The sequence below is a fragment of the Barbatula barbatula genome (assembly GCF_947034865.1).
Source record: "Barbatula barbatula genome assembly, chromosome: 15".
Lineage (NCBI taxonomy): Eukaryota > Metazoa > Chordata > Actinopteri > Cypriniformes > Nemacheilidae > Barbatula > Barbatula barbatula.
The window spans coordinates 4,691,399-4,709,392 of record NC_136778.1 but is presented as its reverse complement, the minus strand read 5'-3'; the positions used below and the strand labels follow the sequence as shown (position 1 = coordinate 4,709,392).

Below are 17,994 nucleotides of genomic sequence, written 5' to 3'. Positions count from 1 at the left end.
TGTTGCCATATCTGTAAAATATGTGCTTTTTATCTCATAAATCGCATTGCCGCATAGAAATGCTTTAAGCATGTTATAATTTTTAAGCGTCCAAAACAGGTAAGGTTCATTATTAATGTTGAAATCACGAGGCAATTAACTGTATTTTAAGCACGGATTCTTTTTGCAGCATACCTGTGAAAGCACTACGCGTCTCCAGCGCCGCCACGCGTCACGCAAACGCACTTCCGGACATGCGTCTTCGCACGCTCGCGGCACGAAACATGGCGATGACAATGAGCCAAACTGATGGTGAGGTGCAGCAGAAAGAAGAGGGAGATGAGGACGACCAGTCCATGTCCAGATCAGACAGGTGAGTGGATCGGGTGTGGAATACGCTCGGTTGACGCACAGTCTTGTCCGATACCGGATAGTCGTTTGGCTTAAAAACTCAGTGTCAGTTTAGCTAGCAGCAACAGTGCAGCATGTTCTGATGTGCTTCTTATGTCCGATTATATCTGCAATATGCAAAACAGGAAGAATAGAATTGAACGTCGACGATGGCGTATCTGCTGTAACGTACAACCCTGTTTAAAACAATACAAATAATAATGGTTTTCAATACAAATTGTATTATAAACCTGCTTACCATTAAAACCATTACAAAATACCATTTCTGTGATGGTTTCTACTCTAGTATTTGTGTAGTAAATCTATTGCGATTATTTTTAAAGAAGAAATTTACATTGTAACATTCACATGCATTTCAATTGCTCAGATTTAGTTGGCCCATCACATGGCTAAGGCTAAGCCACATCATCTCTATTTGTTTTGCAATTCATCTGTGTAAGCCTGAACAAAGCAAACATCCTGGATCACACATCTGGACGCAGCCCTTTTGTTGTTTCAGCTTTCACAATAACAAACTACAGTCCTCTATTAGCACCGGTGAGTGTCCAGTCCCTGTCCATATGATGAGAGCCTTACTCAAATGAAGCTCCAGGTTCAGCTGAGCATACGTGTGGTTTCCTGGACAGGATCCGGAGAAAGGTCTCTAGTCCCTCTTCCGCACTAACAGAAGTGATCATGTGAGCAGCTATTTGTGAGGGGTTTATAAAGACATGGATTCCCTTTGAGCTCTCTGTGAAACAGTGCTGGATGGCTTTGCGTTGCTCAGGTCAGATGGAGTTGTTTATGATTTTAAAGGCATATCTGATGGCAGTGTGGACACTCCAACAATGATTGTGTAATGTACGAATGTCTGTTTGCGAACTTCAATATCTGTGAAAGGATGTTAAATCAAATCTTAATTTTTTTCGAAGGCACAATGTATTGTCTTTCACAAAAAAGTGTTCTTTTAAATTCATTGCAGTAGCGAGGATTCTCTCGATGGCCTGATGAGAGATACATGTCCCCTCACCCCGTCCTTGTCACCACGGAAACGGAGCACCAGCCAGTGCAAAACGGAGCCTCCGCTTCTGAGGACAAATAAAAGGACAATATACACAGCGGGACGTCCACCCTGGTATAACGTTACTGGGACCACCTTTAAAGAAGCTTTTGTCATAGGTATGATATCTATGCGTTAAATTATTTTGACCTTATTCTTGCTATTGGTTTATTTTTGGCTTTGGTTGGTATTGTTGCTTCAGAAAAAGGTGAGTTTGTGCTTGAGTTTGGGGTTGAACTTTCTGTTTGGTCAATAGTGTTGGACTAGATTTCACCGTAAATTATAAAAATGCACGAATGGGCTACACATGAACTCTTCTGTCCAAATCTTTGTTCCATTTAGAAGAACTTTGATATCGTTTGCCCGTAGTTTGAGACTTAAAAGATAAAATGAAGGAAATCTAAAAGTATGGTTTCAATTTTTTTGTGAAACTTCCTCAGAGGACAAACCCATCGTGTTTCAAGCCCAAAGGAGTACACTATAGTTTCAGTCTGTGAGTCTGACGCGAGCGTTCCCGGAGCCGAGCTGTGAGGTTATTAGCATGCAGTCCATTACTCACAGAGGGACTGTCGCGCGGGTTACAATTTCACACTTGGATGTGCTCCAGTCAATTATTCCTGTTAAAAAAGGTCCAGTGTGGCTGTCATTGCCCGGTCGCTCGCTTTGAGAACAAAACAAACACACCCATTCATGTGGAATGATCTTCTCTTAACATAGGTCAGAGATACAGGGAGATGCGAGGGGGCAGTTATATATACTTTAGTCTACACAACAGCATCAGGCTTTTTGTAATTCCCGCTGGTGTTATATCTCATTTTATATCGGATCTCTTTCTTTATGACCCTTTATACTGGGGATCTGTCTAAAACTTTAGTATCCAAAATGTGTGGGTCAGCATAGTAGACTTGTCTATGTTTTATTTCTTTTAGCCTAAATGCGTAGTTCAACCAATACCATATATATTTATTTGAAAGTCATTCATAACCTGTATAAGATTCTTTCCTCTCTGGAACACAACGAAGACATTTTGAGAAATGTTTTAGTGGTTTGTGTCTAAACTGTCTATGCCAGGGGTGTCAAACTCATTTTAGGGTAAGGGCCGGATGTAGAGAAAAGTGACAATGTGCGGGCCGAATCACCTTTTTTAAACCATATTGCACCAAATTACAAATGAATTAGCAAAAAAAAACTAGAAAGACATACTGTTCTGTAAAAGGTGCATTTAATAAATCCTCAGAAATGTTCAATAACACTCTTATTCCTCTTTGAAAAAACTATTTTGTTTAGGTAAAGGCAATCAAAACCCTTTCCTTTGAATATGAATATTTTTTGTCAGATACTTTTTAAACTAGTAATGACAAAAATGCAACAGACTCTATTTGTGTACAGACGGTCACATTAAATATGAACCATACAAGCTATACAATATAATTCACTAATAGGAAAAACTGCCTTAACATATTTAACAATTAGTACAGTAGTAGGCCTACAACTTCACTTTGGATATGAACATTAAATATATACTAGAAATTTCCTTTAACAACAAAAGATCTAGATCGCATCTGCATTATGATTTTAATTCCTGACATCTCTTTTCTTCAACCACATCAATCTCATGATGTCATTTAGCTGTCTGTTTGTGAGTCGAGAGCGCAGGTTGGACTTGTTAATGTTCATTACCGATTCTTGATGAATTCTCCCTCTGAAAACAGCTTTGATCCCGCTGCGATTTCGTTGGCAATCAAATAGCGTTACAGCTTCAAATTATTGACTTTTCGAAGTTGTCCAGTGTATTTATCATATTTCTCTACGTATATCTCATAGTGCCGTTTAATATTCTACTCGTTTTGCACAGCCACGGCTTGTGAGCAGATTAAACATACCGGCCTACCGTTGAACTCACAGAAGAAATACGTCTTCTTCCGTCAGTTTTCTTTATTTGGACATTTTAAAATCACTAGTCCTTGCCGCACAACTTAGCCGACTTTGTTTTCGAAATGTAGGCGGCGCTTTAGAATGCGCATGCTTGTTAGGGGTTCCGGCAGAAGCCCAATTAAATGATCAATGATAAAATAAAAAATTTAATAAAACAAAACATAATATGGCAGCGAAAACCTGATTGTATTAATAAACTTTAAATTAATTAAAATAATAATAAACTTTTATTTCATATTTGTATTATTTTTCAAATCTTCCCTCGGGCCGTATTGGACGCCTTATCGGGCCGGATACGGCCCGCGGGCCGTATGTTTGACACCCCTGGTCTATGCAATGAAAGTCAATGGGGGGGCCAGTGTTGTTGGGTTACCAACGTTCTTAAAAATATCTTCTTTTACGAGTTTTAATCGTTGGGTAAAAAGTCCCTCAAACAAATATTAATGATTAGGGACGTGCATAAACTACATGTAGGCACCCAGAAATCAACATTTTAACAGTAGCTGTGACACTTATAAAATAAGTCAATCATGAAACATGTTCTACCTGTTTCTCAGCATGCTATAAACAAGCCTAGGCCGACCAGCATTGATGTAAAAGAAAAGGTGTTTCCTCACTTGTGCTTGAAACAAGCAGCAGTTTGTTAACATGTTTGCTTCTGGTGTGTTCTGCAGGTCTGTGTGGAGGTAGTGCCTCTGGGAAAACCACTGTGGCCAATAAAATCATAGAGGCTCTAGATGTTCCTTGGGTTGTTCTGCTATCCATGGACTCTTTCTACAAGGTAATCGATTTAAACAACCAAACACACTAGTGTGGAATGTGTCATCGAATCCAACATGCCAATGGTGTTTCTTCTAGTGACACTTCCAGACGCCTTTGCCATTAAACCGCTTCAAATGGAAGTTCTTCATTCGTTGAAACCATTGAAGCGTTGATATCATTTGCTCATGGCTTCGTTGGATGTGTTTAAAGGCTGTAAGCTGTAGTCATGAATCCTTATTTGATTTAATGACATATCCTCCGGCTTATTAGTGCTCTAATTAAGTGCTTCAGTCAGTCAGTTGTGTTCTCTCCGTGGGGGGACGTCTGTGTGAATATGGCACGAGATTGCCTGAATTTGTGAAAGCCGGGATGTCTAGTTTGCAGTGATAGTGTTTCTAAGATTAGATAAAAGGAAGGAGATTGAATCCAGCTTGTATTTCCTAAACTGAGTTATTTTCTTCATTTTAGGGCCGTTCAATGAATAACTGCAGCCAGATTAATAATAACGCATGTCTGTGCACTGTGCATATTTATTTTGTATTTTAGAGACATGCATGTGTATATTTAGGAAATTTTGGCATGTCTATAATTATATTTATTTATCTTTTTAAATTATATTTCAATTTACGCATTTACATTTTTTCTTCAAATATCTTCTTAATATGAATGTATGTGTATAAACATTTTATTAACACACACACATTTTATAAGCGTTTTATTGCACTTATGCTTTTTGTTTTGTTCTTATGTTGTTAACATTTTATACTCGTTTTGTTAACCTCAATTGAAAGTAGCTTTATATAAAAGAGTCTGCTAAATGACTAAATGTAAATAAATACAAAATTAGCATGCGCAGTGCACAGACATATATTTTGTAAACACAGACTTTTATTCTGGATGCGATAATTCGTTGATACAAAAATAAAAACTAGCAATATAACACTGCACCGATATTTTAAAAAAATGCAGATTGTATCATGTTGGTGGTGATTTGACTATTATTTTGTTGTTGTGGCCTTGCAGGTTTTGAATAAAGAGGAGCAGGAGTTGGCGGCTAAGAACGAGTACAACTTTGATCATCCCGATGCTTTTGATTTCGAGCTGCTGGTTACTGTGTTACGGAAACTTAAGAAGGGCAAGAGCATCAAAGTGCCAGTTTATGACTTTACAACCCACAACCGTCGTAAGGAGTGGGTAAGTGTGCGCATGTGTGTATGCTATGTGTTTGGCTGGCTGGTGTGAATCTGTGTGTGTGTGCGCGTTACAGATATTTATCATATTTGTAAAATAGGCTGTTTCATGGTGTGACAAAGGAACATTGCAATAACAATTACACTCAGCATCGTTCAATATTCCAGAAACTGCAAACATTTTTTAATGTACGTCTAAACCTGGTTAGGGTACAATCCCAATAAAACAGCTTCTTCTGAATCACCTATATACTGTATTTTAACACAACAGCAATTCCATCCTCACTCTTCTGTAAGAGAATTCAAAAGCACAAGCTCTGACAATTCTCTAAAATGATAGATAACAGATCTTGCTTGCTCATCATTGTCATGTCATGAATTCATTAAGAATTGCATTTATACCGCCGCAGCTGCAACCTGCAATTTCATGCCTGAAAGAAAGCGGTCGCAGTAACCGCAGTGCTGCTGTAAATTTAAACGTGTTTATGATTGTTATGGGATTGCATGACTAAAATGTGAGGTGTATTCGTGATTCAGTATTTATAGGGGTCGGACTGTTAATGATTGTATAATTGAAGATCTCAGACATGTGCTGGTCAATACAGAGACCGAATAGCCATTGACGACAAGCCACGCTTGTGGGACTGTTTTAATGGGATCGTGACACCATCAGGGTTCTCCTGTTCTGAAGCAGAAGAGCATGGAGTGAACGCGTCGCTGAACACTCTCAGTCTCTCAATACATTCACTCCAGACTGAGTTTGTTAACATCATATATGAGTCAACGAGTGTATGGTTGGATGGGCATGAAATAACAGTTTGTAAAGGTTTAGCAAAAGATCTTTGAAGAAAGCTTGCTGGTTGGCTAACAGGTCATTAGTATATATGTGTGTTATATCTATTTTATGTCTGTCGGCATTTAATTCCATTTACGTTGCATATTTAATAACGCATTGGGGAAAATGTAATGTATCAGTTACATTTTTGCAGTCCAGTTTGTATAACATTATTTTGTATTGTTTGCACTTTGCAGAAAACAGTTTACGGGGCAAATGTTGTGATTTTCGAGGGAATTTTGGCCTTTGCCAACAAAGAGCTTTTAAAGGTAAGTCTCATATTAATCTTGTCACGGTGGACATTAGATAAGTCTCAAACATCACCGTTTACTGCGGTTTGTGATCTCACGAAGGACTTTCGGGGGAAGATAAAAAGAGAAGAAGAAAAATTCAAACTTCATAGACTGAAATATTGAGCGTGATGGGGGTCTGGTTATAAAACACAGAGAGATGAATGGGGTCGTAGTTAAAGATGAGGTCAAATGAGAACAGATAGGTGTGTAATGATAAGAGAGGGAGAGAGGGGTATTAATGTCCCAGAGGAAAGTGATATATGCAGAGTGATGATACAAAGATCTGTATGAGGTGAGAGAGAGGGAATCATGGGAAGATTATAAAAGGCATTTCTGTTATCCATTAGGTTGCACTGCTTTTGAATGTATAGTCTTATGAAGAGTGGTATACATGAGACTTTGAATAAGATTTTTTTTGTTAGTGCTAAATGAAAAATTAAATTAAAAAGCATTCTATGGTCATTGAGTGTTATTTAATAGTTTTAATGGTTAAATGGTTGTGTTGAAAGCACATCTCGGTAACATGATTAAAGTATTGATCAGTTTAGAAAACATTGTTTTTATTCTGATCATTTATTTTATTAATTTTCCTATTTTTATTGTTGATACTGTTCTTGTAAACATTTGTAATCCGGCATCTCTTTACAATAAGATGCAAGCCATGAAAATGACTTAATGCAATGAAATATCACAATGATAGCTTTTACAGCATTTGTTTCTTGGGCGTCTTAGTTGATGTCCATCTGCACACATACAGTAGTTCATATTTTACGCTTTAAGTTTAATTCAACCAGTTGCCGTCACCAGTTTAACCGTCTATTTCTCTTTCCTTTGACTAATGGATCTCATTCCCACAACCACAGCCAGTAGATGAGATTTCCTCTCTGCTCTGTAGTCTTTGTGTGTTTCAACAGCTCTACATTCTCACGATCAGGGTTAATGGTTAGTGCATAATGAGTTCTAGTCTTCGCTTCCATCATCTGAAAAAACATCAGCAGCTCTGGATAAAGAATAGACGTATAAAAGCCACTTTCTGAAGCCTGGACCGATTGAATCTTGCCCACACCAATCAGGCGACAAAGAAATCTGCTAACTGTCCCGCGTTTACACTTCCTTGTTGTTCTCTGCAACATTTTGTCGTTTTCCTTACACAATGTAGGTGACTCATTCCTCTTTCTTTGATGCTGAAGGTGAGGACCGGCAGGAGGAAGCGAGCAGGTGGTGTTTATCTCCGCTGCCGTTGACGGCTCCCATTGCCGGGTTTCGATCCTTCCCCGCGCAGAAATCCATACGAATTAAAATAGGAGCTATTGTGTTCGTATTGGCAACGCAGTTCGGCCCAAAATGATTTACGAGGGGAATGCAGCAGAGGTGACGCGGGATGACAAACGTCACCTAACGAATGGCTCGGTTTTTAACGTTTTTCTTGTGGCAGTGTTCGTGAATACGGCAAACGTTTACAGCTGTACTTTCCCTTTTCTGATATGTTGGTTTAGAAAGGATGATGAACAGCTCTCTGTCCTTTAAAGTTGATATACACGTGACCTTTCAACCCATTCATACACGTTTCTCGTACTCCTGCACACAAAGTCTTGTGAGTTACGCCTCAGAGTGTCGGCACTGCTATTAAAAAGTATTGGATTGTTTATCGTTACTCGAAGATTTAATGCTTTCGGTTTGTCTTGTCGGGTCATTAAATAATATCCGTTTGCAGTGACTGTGTCATTTCTGGCAGTATGCATGTCTTGGCTTGTTGCTTTCCTGCTGCACTTCATTGCAGTAATTGATCTTGACTTTGTTTTTACTGACTGTATTTATTACTAAGTGAACTGACGCGTTTGCTTTAAAATGTTTTCAGACAGACCCTGTAGAGTTATCTATACTGATGTCAGGTGTTCATTGTACCAGGTTACCAAGGTTTCATCTTTATGTTCAGTTTCAACATAAAAAAAATCTGCACTTCAAAATGTGAATATTATCATTTATTTATTATCATGTTGATGCTAAACTGTTGTTTGTTTTTCTGTTTGAGAAACTGTTATGCGACTCTTGCCATAGAGAAACTTTACAGTGACCTTTCTGTATATAATGTAATAGCCATTATTCTGATAAATACTGAGCCTAGCCCACATCCAGACGCATCCCTGCACCCATATGACATGTGATTTTGGCTTTACATCATTCAGCTGCTAGACATGAAGGTGTTTGTGGACACGGACTCTGACATCCGGCTAGTCAGGCGACTGAAAAGGGACATTACAGTGCGCGGACGCGACATTGCAGGCGTCATTAAACAGTACAACAAGTTTGTCAAGCCAGCGTTTGAGCAGTACATCGAGCCCACTGTGCAGGTTGCAGATATTGTGGTTCCAAGAGGTAGGTGTAGTTCTCTAAACCATTACATAATCTTTTATAACATAATGACTTGCTTTTTCTGCAGAACACAAAAGAAGATGCTTTGAAGAACCAAACATTGGCACTATTGAATGTCTTGTATGGACACAAAACCATCTTTATTTGTGTTTCCCAGAAGAAAGAGTCATATACGTGTTTTGAACAAATAAATAATTACATAATTTTTTGGGTGCAATATTTATTTAAGAAAAAATCATTTAATTCATGGAATTGTCAAAATGAATGAATGATCAAAATCCATTGTTTCTCCAGGTGGTGAGAACTTTGTAGCTTTGGATCTGATTGTTCAGCACGTCCACAGTCAGCTTGAAAAGGTAGGTGGCGAAAATATGTTCATGATATTAAATAAAAGCGTCTAGAAGGTCTTTGCGCAATGAATTGCTGAGAATGACCAACATGCATGTTGTTATCCACATGCTCCTGATACACTCACAAATATTGCATGTGTTTGCAATTGAAGCACATACCATGGTACACTGTAAACCCGGCTAAGTTGGAAATACTCAAAAAAGGCAACTCACTTTTGAGTTAAAGAGGTTCCTGGTTTAAGTAAGCAAAACCTTCACATTTTGATCAATGTTAAACTGAAGTTTTTAATAAATCGTAGTAAGTGTGACTTAAATATGCACGATGCGGTGCAACAAATGACTAGAATCTTTGCCACTGGATTTGGCCCGATGCAATATGACTATAATGGTTTCTATGATCTTTTCTCACTTTGCAAACACCACTCGCGTGCGTGTTGACACGGTCCTATCAAAAAATAAAGGCAAAAAGCCCCTAAAAAATTACTTGCACAAAAAAAGAAATACAGAGTATGTGGAACCTCTTTTACTTCCTTAACCCTCTGGTAGTCTTTAGTCACTTTTGACCCCCCCCCAATATTTTTTACTTAATAGGATGGTATGAAACTTGGTGGCTTTTTGTTGCACTAGATATGTTAAAACCAAAAATAAGGGTAAGGGTAAATATTCATAAAAAGTACAAAATAAATCCTTGGAAAATGACTAAACGTTTTGCTAGACAACACCCTTACAGGGAGCCACATTTTTATGCAAACCCCTGAAGTGAGTAGGACTTCCGGATCTATCGCCCCGAAATCTATGGATTGTTTTGAATGGGTTACTGGGAAATTGCCTGAAATAAGGTCTGTGGTTAACAAAACCTCGAAATATTTTAACACCTATTATAACCCGCTCGGGGGGAAAAAAAACAACGGATCCCTATTCATCGGCTGGTGTCGTTGTAGAGTATTTTGTAGCATCAATGAAACTGAATTTTGAACCTTAACCAACTGCCCCCCGTTTAAGTGCATTATATGGATAAGAACCCTAGACAGCTTACATCAAAAGCCTCAATTTGTTTTCGACAGAAGAAATAAACACACGGACGGCTTGTATGACATGTGGGTTAGTAAATTATCATGAATTTTTATAGAGAAGTACTACTTTATTGTAATAAGTCAAATTCTCTTTCTGTGTAATAACACATCGATCAGAAAACTAGAGACGTGTTTTATACATGGATGCCATTTGGGATCAGAAAAAGCGAGCATCCATATAGATACAAAAAACATAAGCATTGATGCTCATGACAGCCCCGTCACTCAGCATACGTTCATGCCTTAACATGTGGCACAGAGATGGTTCAAAAACGGTTGAAATGTCATCATAATATATCTCGAGATGGTAAATGCATTTCGTGTCGTCACTTGATTGATCATAGTGAGGAATAATGGATCTGTCAGACTAATGAGCCATGTACTACTCTGCCGAAGATATCATACTCGTAGAGACACATCAGGGTTTGTCATCGTGTAGAGGTCACGGTTAAAGTTTTCAGTCCAATTAATACTTAAGATCTTGAGACAGCTCTGTATAATATCTTTTTTAAAAGCAGCATCAAGTTTTGCCGCAGTTATAAAAGTAAATGGATAAACTCCAAAGCTTTGTAAAATGTAGTGTCTGTCTATGTGGTATATGAGGCGTCCCATGATTCCACAGTCACGCAGTGACGATGAATGTGCTGATAAAGACTGCTAAATCACAGCCTGTAGCATTTTTATTTTGAATTGTTGGAGATAAGAGAGGCCTTCAATTATAATGGGGAACATGTTTGATATTTTCCTACGTTTAATATTTTGCCGGTATACCATGGAGAGGGCTGGGTAACTGTTTGGAATGGCTTCTCTCAGTGGATATCTCATTTCATGAGTTTGTTTGTTTTTCTTTTCTTATATTATTCTCCTCCCGTGCGTGTTTGTAATGAAATACTCGCTAAACCCTCGACCGATTGCTCTAACCATCCCAGCGTGAAATCACAGTGAGGTACGGCTGCTATTTGCCCATTCTGTCTCATCTATTTCTCCTACATTCTTTCAATCCTGTCCTTCATCTGTCTCCTTTTTTCCCACAAACCTGCAGATGTGCAGTTGAAGACAAAAGTGTTAAGTGTCGTCTGGTTTCGGTGTTTGATATAAACAACTTGAAACGAAATGTAATTTAGAAATGAGAAATCTAAAGGTATCAGGTGTTAAAAAAAAATATAAGATTTCTGAAACCGTTTTACTGAAAAACATCACCATGGTCGAACTTTGTGCTTTTGTCTTTGTCTTCACTGTGTTTTCTTCTGATGGCTGTTGCTAACATGGGTCTGGGGCTATTTCAGTGGTTTTACAACTCTTAAAAGACAATAATGTACATTTAGTTATTATCATTATATATACAATTTTTGGCACCTCAGAGTGCAAAACCATTGACATAATCCAAACCCAAGCAAAATGTTGCCTGTCTGTCTTACTGCGGTTTCTGGTCTGTATCGACTTTAATCAGGTCATGTTGTTTTCTCTCTTTCTCTCTTTTCTCCGTCTCGTCATCATTGTGTCCCAATGAACATTTATTACCTTCTGCAGAGGAAACTCCGCTGGGATATGTGAGGATAAATTCTTGCATCCTCTTTCCTTTACGCTTCGTTTTATTTCTTTTTCTGCAATCTGTTCTCATTTGATAAACTTGTTTTGTTAATTCACTAGTAACGAGTGCTTTTTAATAAATTTTTCTTTAAGCATATAACTTTAACTCATATTCAGAACAGGCAGTTAAAATTTCCCTTATAGGTTTTATGATGTCTCCTAACTAGGTACAGATGTAGTCTTAAAGGAAAAAATCACCCAAAAGTGAAATTTACTTGGTTCTTGGCCAATATTTACTACAATAGCAGGAAAACATACAATGGCAGTCAAAAGTGCCCCAGAACCGTTTGCTTTCCTACATTCTTCAAAATGTATTTTTGTGTTCAACAGTACAAAGCAATTTTTCCTACTATGGTAGTCAATGGTGGCCAAGAACTTTTTTTCCAAGCATTCTTCCAAATATCTTTCTCTGTGTTCATTAAAACAAAGTAATTTATACAGATGTGGAACAACACAAGGTTGACTAAATAAACAATGTTGAGTAAACAATTTTTTCTTTTTGGGTGAACTGTCCCTTTAAGGGTCCTGTAATGTAAATGGTGGGTGGCTCATGCAATTTCATTTGCTCTAAAGTCCCACTTCTCATGTTTGGCTGTTTTTGTCACCCTTTTGATTGCCTAGTTAGGAGATGGTGTAAGCTGTCTTTCTGCATGGATGTAGGGTTTGTGGGATGAGGTTTGCCAATACTCTTGCAGTAGTTAAATTTTACATGTTAGTGATTTATTTGGATTATTATGTGCTGCTGCACACAATGCCATCTTGAAGTTTACACTATTCATTCTTAATATTAGTATACTGAATTCTTGTGTATCATTGTTTTTGGCAAGCCAATATGGTCCTATTGTCCTCTTAATTTAAAGGCCTCTTCACACCAAGTCTGATCCATTAATAGCAAACTTGTTAAATTGAACATTTGCATTCATACATCATTTTATCTAAGAAAATGGTGCTAAATAGCACTAATAGTTTTTCTTGGCTTGTCATCATAGGGAAACCACTTAAAGTACTATATAGCACTATATCTTGGTGCTTCAGTGGTTCTTCAGAGGTTCACCGCTTCCGTATAAGAACCTGTTAAGCACCTGTATGGTTTTCTACTTTATAAAACACAGAACCAACATAGAACCATGTCTTGTTTCTTCAGTAGTTCTTCTATGTTGAGTTGAATCCATTAATTGACTTTGCATTCAAAGTCGTGTTTAAAAATAGTGATCATAGATTTGTCATAATCGAGCAACACTAGCTATAGCTAAGTTTACCAGACCATGTTTTCTGTTTATTGGAATGTATTTTTACAAAAAATTCAGACTTGTGACGTGAACAGGCTTTGTCCCTGCGTGGATCTGCTACCATAACACTTCAAGCTAACATTGTCTATTTAACCCATATTCGTACATAGGAAAAAGTCAAATCCAATTGCATTTGTCTCTTTTCCTGTTACGACAAGTATGGGTTGTTACATGGTGTATTTACTTGCTCTTGTCCAACTCAAGCGTAAGGAAATGTTTAAATGTCAAACATGTGTGCCACATAGATCTGCACTGGCGTCAGCTCATCAGGGTCAACCTCTACCCAAGACCCTGAGCGTTATGGAGAGCACCCCACAAGTTAGAGGAATGCACACGATTATCAGGTACAAGCTTCGTATTTTTGCACACCTGTAGGAACTATATAGAAATAGGTTTTTTGTCATAACTCTCCGTACATATAGTTAACATGTTTTCTTCTCCGGACACGTCCATGAAACCTTAGCTACATGATTTATTACAGAGTTATTCTTGAGCAAGCCGACTGAATCTCGAATTGTATTTGTATATTCTGCGTCATGTGTATAGTAGTTGGGAGATTAAAATAAACTAATAACCGTTTCTTCTCTTTATCTCACCTCTCAGACCTGTGCTTACTGTTTACAATACCGTTCCCTCCTTCAAAAAACTCATAATTTCTCTTCCATATAACTGACTGTGTCCTTTGCCCCCAGGAATAAAGAAACCAGTCGGGATGAATTTATTTTCTATTCCAAGAGATTAATGAGGCTCCTTATAGAACACGCCCTGTCCTTCCTGCCACTGAAGGTGAGTGGACCGTCATTAATGACCAGCCACAAACTTTTACTCCCGCTGTTACGAGCTCTGGATAGTGGCCGCGTAATACAGCAATACATATGAGTGTCAGGTAGAGCGGTCGAGGGCGAATTAAGATTTTACGACGTGAAGCGAAGCAAGTCTGTTTTTATGTATTTTATCATTCTGGTTTCCTCTTGTCTTTTCAGCCGGTGTCGATTGAAACTCCACAAGGAACTGTATATGAAGGAAAGAGGCTGAGTGGGAAAAGGGTTTGTTGATATTTTCATGCTTTTTGGAAATAGCAATGGCAAGCAATCTTAACTATTGACTATTACTGCTTTTTTTGGTAATAAGGATCAACTTTGGCATAGAACTTATCCGCGAATCACATGACTTGTTGAAGACAAGCGTACCTCTCTAATTGATTGGACTGTTTGTTTTGTTTTTTGCCTGGTGGGCTGTAAAACCGGTTTAATCAATGAGCAGGCACCATTTACAATTTCCTCTCAAATGATAGAAGGAAATTATTGTGTCTGGTTGCTTGATCCTATTGCAGTAATTTAACTAAACACAGAAGTCAAATTTAAATAGTATTTTACTGTGGATTTGCACATCATATGCCTTTTTTATAAGGCTTGATATCTGTCTGCATGCGCCATGGCCATGTGCGCTTGTGTGTGTTTTTGATAGATCACTGGCGTGTCCATTCTGCGGGCAGGAGAGACCATGGAACAGGCCTTGATGGCAGTTTGTAAGGACATCCGACTCGGAAAGATCCTCATCCAGACCAATCACGACACGGGAGAGCCAGAGGTATCACCTTCTCTCCACCCATCCAGCTGCCGGCACTCGGACACATCTATAAACAATCTGTGATCAGAATGTTCATGTTATCTTGTGTCCTTGTGTTCTCAGACTTTGTAGGACGATGTGTTAGATTAATTGTTCTACAGGTCATGGTCTGCTTTTTATTGCTGACGTTGGCAGATTTGCCATTTAAGCCTGTTTTTTGGATGACAAATAGCATGTGAGACTATATTTATGAAGACACATTGTTGAAGGTAAACATATGGTGTATAGCTCCCTCTAGCTGTACTAAACGTTTGGTACACTATAGCATTTATGTATCAGAGATACTTAAAAGGGATAGTTCAACCATAATTTACATCATCAGATCGTTCTAAACCTGTATACATTTCTTTGTTTTGCTAAACACAAAGGAAGATATTTGTAACGTCAGTAACCGAGCAGATCTCATCCCCCATTGACACCCATACTATTTATTTTCCGTACTTTGGCTGTAAATGGGGGGCATGATCTGCTCGGTTACTCACATTCTTCGGTTACTAGACATTTCATATCACTAACAGTTCACCAAAATTATTTCTGCATTTACTCGACCGCATGTCCTTTCAAACCCGTATGACTTTCTTCTGCAGAACACAAAAGAAATGTTGAAGAACATATCCTCAAAAGACTATGGCACCCGTTGACTTCCATTGTATGGGCACAAAACCACTCAAACATTTCTCAAAATATCTTCTTTTGTGTTCCACAGAAACTTTACATGTACTAGGACTGCTTTTATTGTTAAACCATAAGAACAGAAAATGTATTAAAAGTACTTCGACAATATTATAACTTACATTTTTCCCCATAGTTGGATGCATATATGTAACAAGGCTAACATCTTTACCCATAACATCTCTTAAAGGCCTCCAGCTTTTTTGTATCTGTTCTTACTTTAGGAGTTCAGCACGGTGCCTGTAGTCTATAAATGTGTCTTATTATGATCTTCCTCAGCTTCATTATCTGCGTCTGCCCAAGGACATCAGTGAAGACTATGTCATACTGATGGACAGCACAGTGTCAACAGGGGCAGCAGCGCTCATGGCTGTCAGAGTTTTACTTGTAAGTTTAATGGCACATATGATAATATCATGACCGCTTTGTCATTTACAAAGTCTCTTTTTTTCCATTATGACGGATTTGTTTCAGTATAAATAACTTTGGTTTTATGCAACAAAGTGATTTCAAAGACACATTTTTTTCTGGGTGCAAAGTTCACGCCGGACATAAAGAATTGAGTTTTGCAAGTGTGTCTGTCTGTTCCATGTTATCAACATGACCAGAGGAGTGAATAGATAACCGTTTGAACCACAATCCCCTTATATAACTAGCATTTTTGTGATTAGATAACAGGCCCCTCGGGCTCAATGATAGTGTTTTTATTTTGTATAGTATTTTCTCCATAAATTTCAGTTAGTGGCAATGCTCGGTATCATTTTAACTTTAAGCTTAAATCTGCTTCTAGGATCACGATGTCCAGGAGGACAAGATCTTCCTGCTTTCTCTGCTCATGGCGGAGATGGGCGTCCATTCGGTGGCCTACGCCTTTCCCAAAGTGCGCATCATCACCACTGCTGTGGACAAGAAAGTCAACGATGAGTTTCACATCATTCCAGGGATTGGTGGGTCCTCCACTATGCTGTTTAATAAGCCAATAAAATGACCGTAATGTGATTATATTGAGAAGGGCAATGAAATCTGACCTGTTTTTTTATCCTCTAATTTTGTATCCTAGTTTAAATCTGTTTATATTTTCTTTTGGATCCTATTTATGAATGTATCCTAATCCAGATATGTTGTTTTCCAGGTAATTTTGGCGACCGTTTCTTCGGAACTGATGCTCCTTCAGACTGCTATGAAAGTGATGAGGGGATGGACTACTAAACTCGCTGAGCGACCCTGTATCTGCATGCATCAGAGGAGGGAATATTTAAGCACTTAATCTCATCCCATTGTGGACCCATCGCTCTGCCCTGTATAGTCATACGCCTTAGCCTCCTTTTGGCGGTCAGAAATCAAAGCTTTTTTATTCAAAGTGCCCACGTGACTGAACAGCAATGCTAGTGTTAAGTTTGAGTCGAGATGCTGAAGAGGCACTCCACCATTTTTCTATGGCATATTATTAGAGTAGTACTATTTTTCCAATAGTACAGTATATACACGTGCATTTACACTGGTTGACCAAATTGTCATACCATGTTAGTATACAGTATTTCTGAAAAACAAAATCTGCCTAATTTTGTCCTGACTATATTGATGCATCTTTGATTAAGGTGCAGAATATTACTAGCTTTATAGTAGCCCATACACAATATATCTACTGTTTGTTATACTGTACATTCATTTGTATATTTTTTTTCAATTGATTGGTGAATTTGTTCATACAGATGACAAGTGCCAATCTTTTTTTAATATTGATCGGTGTATTAGCTCAAACAGACGATAGCTGCCAATCAATACATCGGTGTTCGTGTTTGTGCATGTGTGAAAATATCTCAAATTTAACAAGGGACTTTTCTTGATACGAGTCCAAAGGATAAATATTTATTTAAGTTTTCATAATGCATTACAGTAGCACAGGGGAACAAAATCAGGGTAATAGTTTTTGCTTCGCACCCATTGTCCGGGTTATAAACCTGAATTTGAAAGTGTAGATAATATGTATTTATTTTTCATTGGTTTGCCTGGTACCTAGTTAATTGGAGGCAATGGTAGATCTGCATTGACAAAAGTGTAAGAACAGTTATTGGTGGACATTTTTGGAGGGCTGTTATTAACATCTGAACCAAAACAGAGAGAGTCCACTGTTACATGTCATCTTAAGGCACAGTTGTTTTGTTGCCTTTGTTGGGTCTTTGTATGGAAAATGTGTCAATATGCTTTACTTATTTAATTGAATTAAATAGAAAAAAGTATTTGTCTTTTTGGTACTATTTTGCAAAATGTAATTTTGAAATAATTTGTCTCGGGGCCCTCCATGTAATGTCTTTTGTTTTTATGTAGAATGGCTTGGTTATATGTATTATCTCTCTCACCATAGAGATGCACACTGTGTTAATGTTTATGACTATACTTGTCGGTTTACAAACACAAGTTCCAGTCTGACCTCCAGCACTGGAATATTCCAGTTATGTTGAGGATATTTGTGTAAAAATCTCAATAAAATATATTGAGGCTGATTCTGACTAAATTCATCTAACAAAAACATCTTAATTAACATTTAAATTTGCGTGACGTAAGAGTTTAATC

General features: G+C 38.0%; 1 protein-coding gene across 2 annotated transcripts; it reads left to right on the top strand.

Moving 5' to 3' along the window:
* Window positions 1-178: 178 nt before the first annotated feature.
* On the top strand, window positions 179-17,931 carry LOC306904643 (uridine-cytidine kinase-like 1). 2 transcript variants are annotated; one of them, XM_079474649.1, is made up of 15 exons: window positions 179-352; window positions 1,352-1,548; window positions 4,039-4,145; window positions 5,150-5,320; window positions 6,349-6,420; window positions 8,631-8,820; window positions 9,112-9,173; window positions 11,771-11,790; window positions 13,365-13,463; window positions 13,812-13,905; window positions 14,103-14,165; window positions 14,587-14,709; window positions 15,700-15,807; window positions 16,211-16,367; window positions 16,553-17,931. In XM_079474649.1, the coding sequence occupies exons 1-15, from the start codon at window positions 234-236 to the stop codon at window positions 16,627-16,629; spliced, it is 1,659 nt and encodes a 552-aa protein (XP_079330775.1). In that variant the 5' UTR covers window positions 179-233; the 3' UTR covers window positions 16,630-17,931. The 2 variants fall into 2 exon arrangements, with proteins under 2 accessions (XP_079330775.1, XP_079330776.1); XM_079474650.1 differs by lacking the exon at window positions 11,771-11,790 and adding an exon at window positions 11,170-11,186 and having other exon boundaries at window positions 16,553-17,923.
* Window positions 17,932-17,994: the final 63 nt, after the last annotated feature.

Bases quoted from the DNA above. Each gene is read 5' to 3' on its own strand.
- LOC306904643 (XM_079474649.1), top strand. From the start codon at position 234: ATGCGTCTTCGCACGCTCGCGGCACGAAACATGGCGATGACAATGAGC. The intron at 14,710-15,699 runs GTATCACCTTCT...GATCTTCCTCAG, and splicing joins ACGACACGGGAGAGCCAGAG to CTTCATTATCTGCGTCTGCC. The intron at 16,368-16,552 runs GTGGGTCCTCCA...GTTGTTTTCCAG, and splicing joins TCACATCATTCCAGGGATTG to GTAATTTTGGCGACCGTTTC.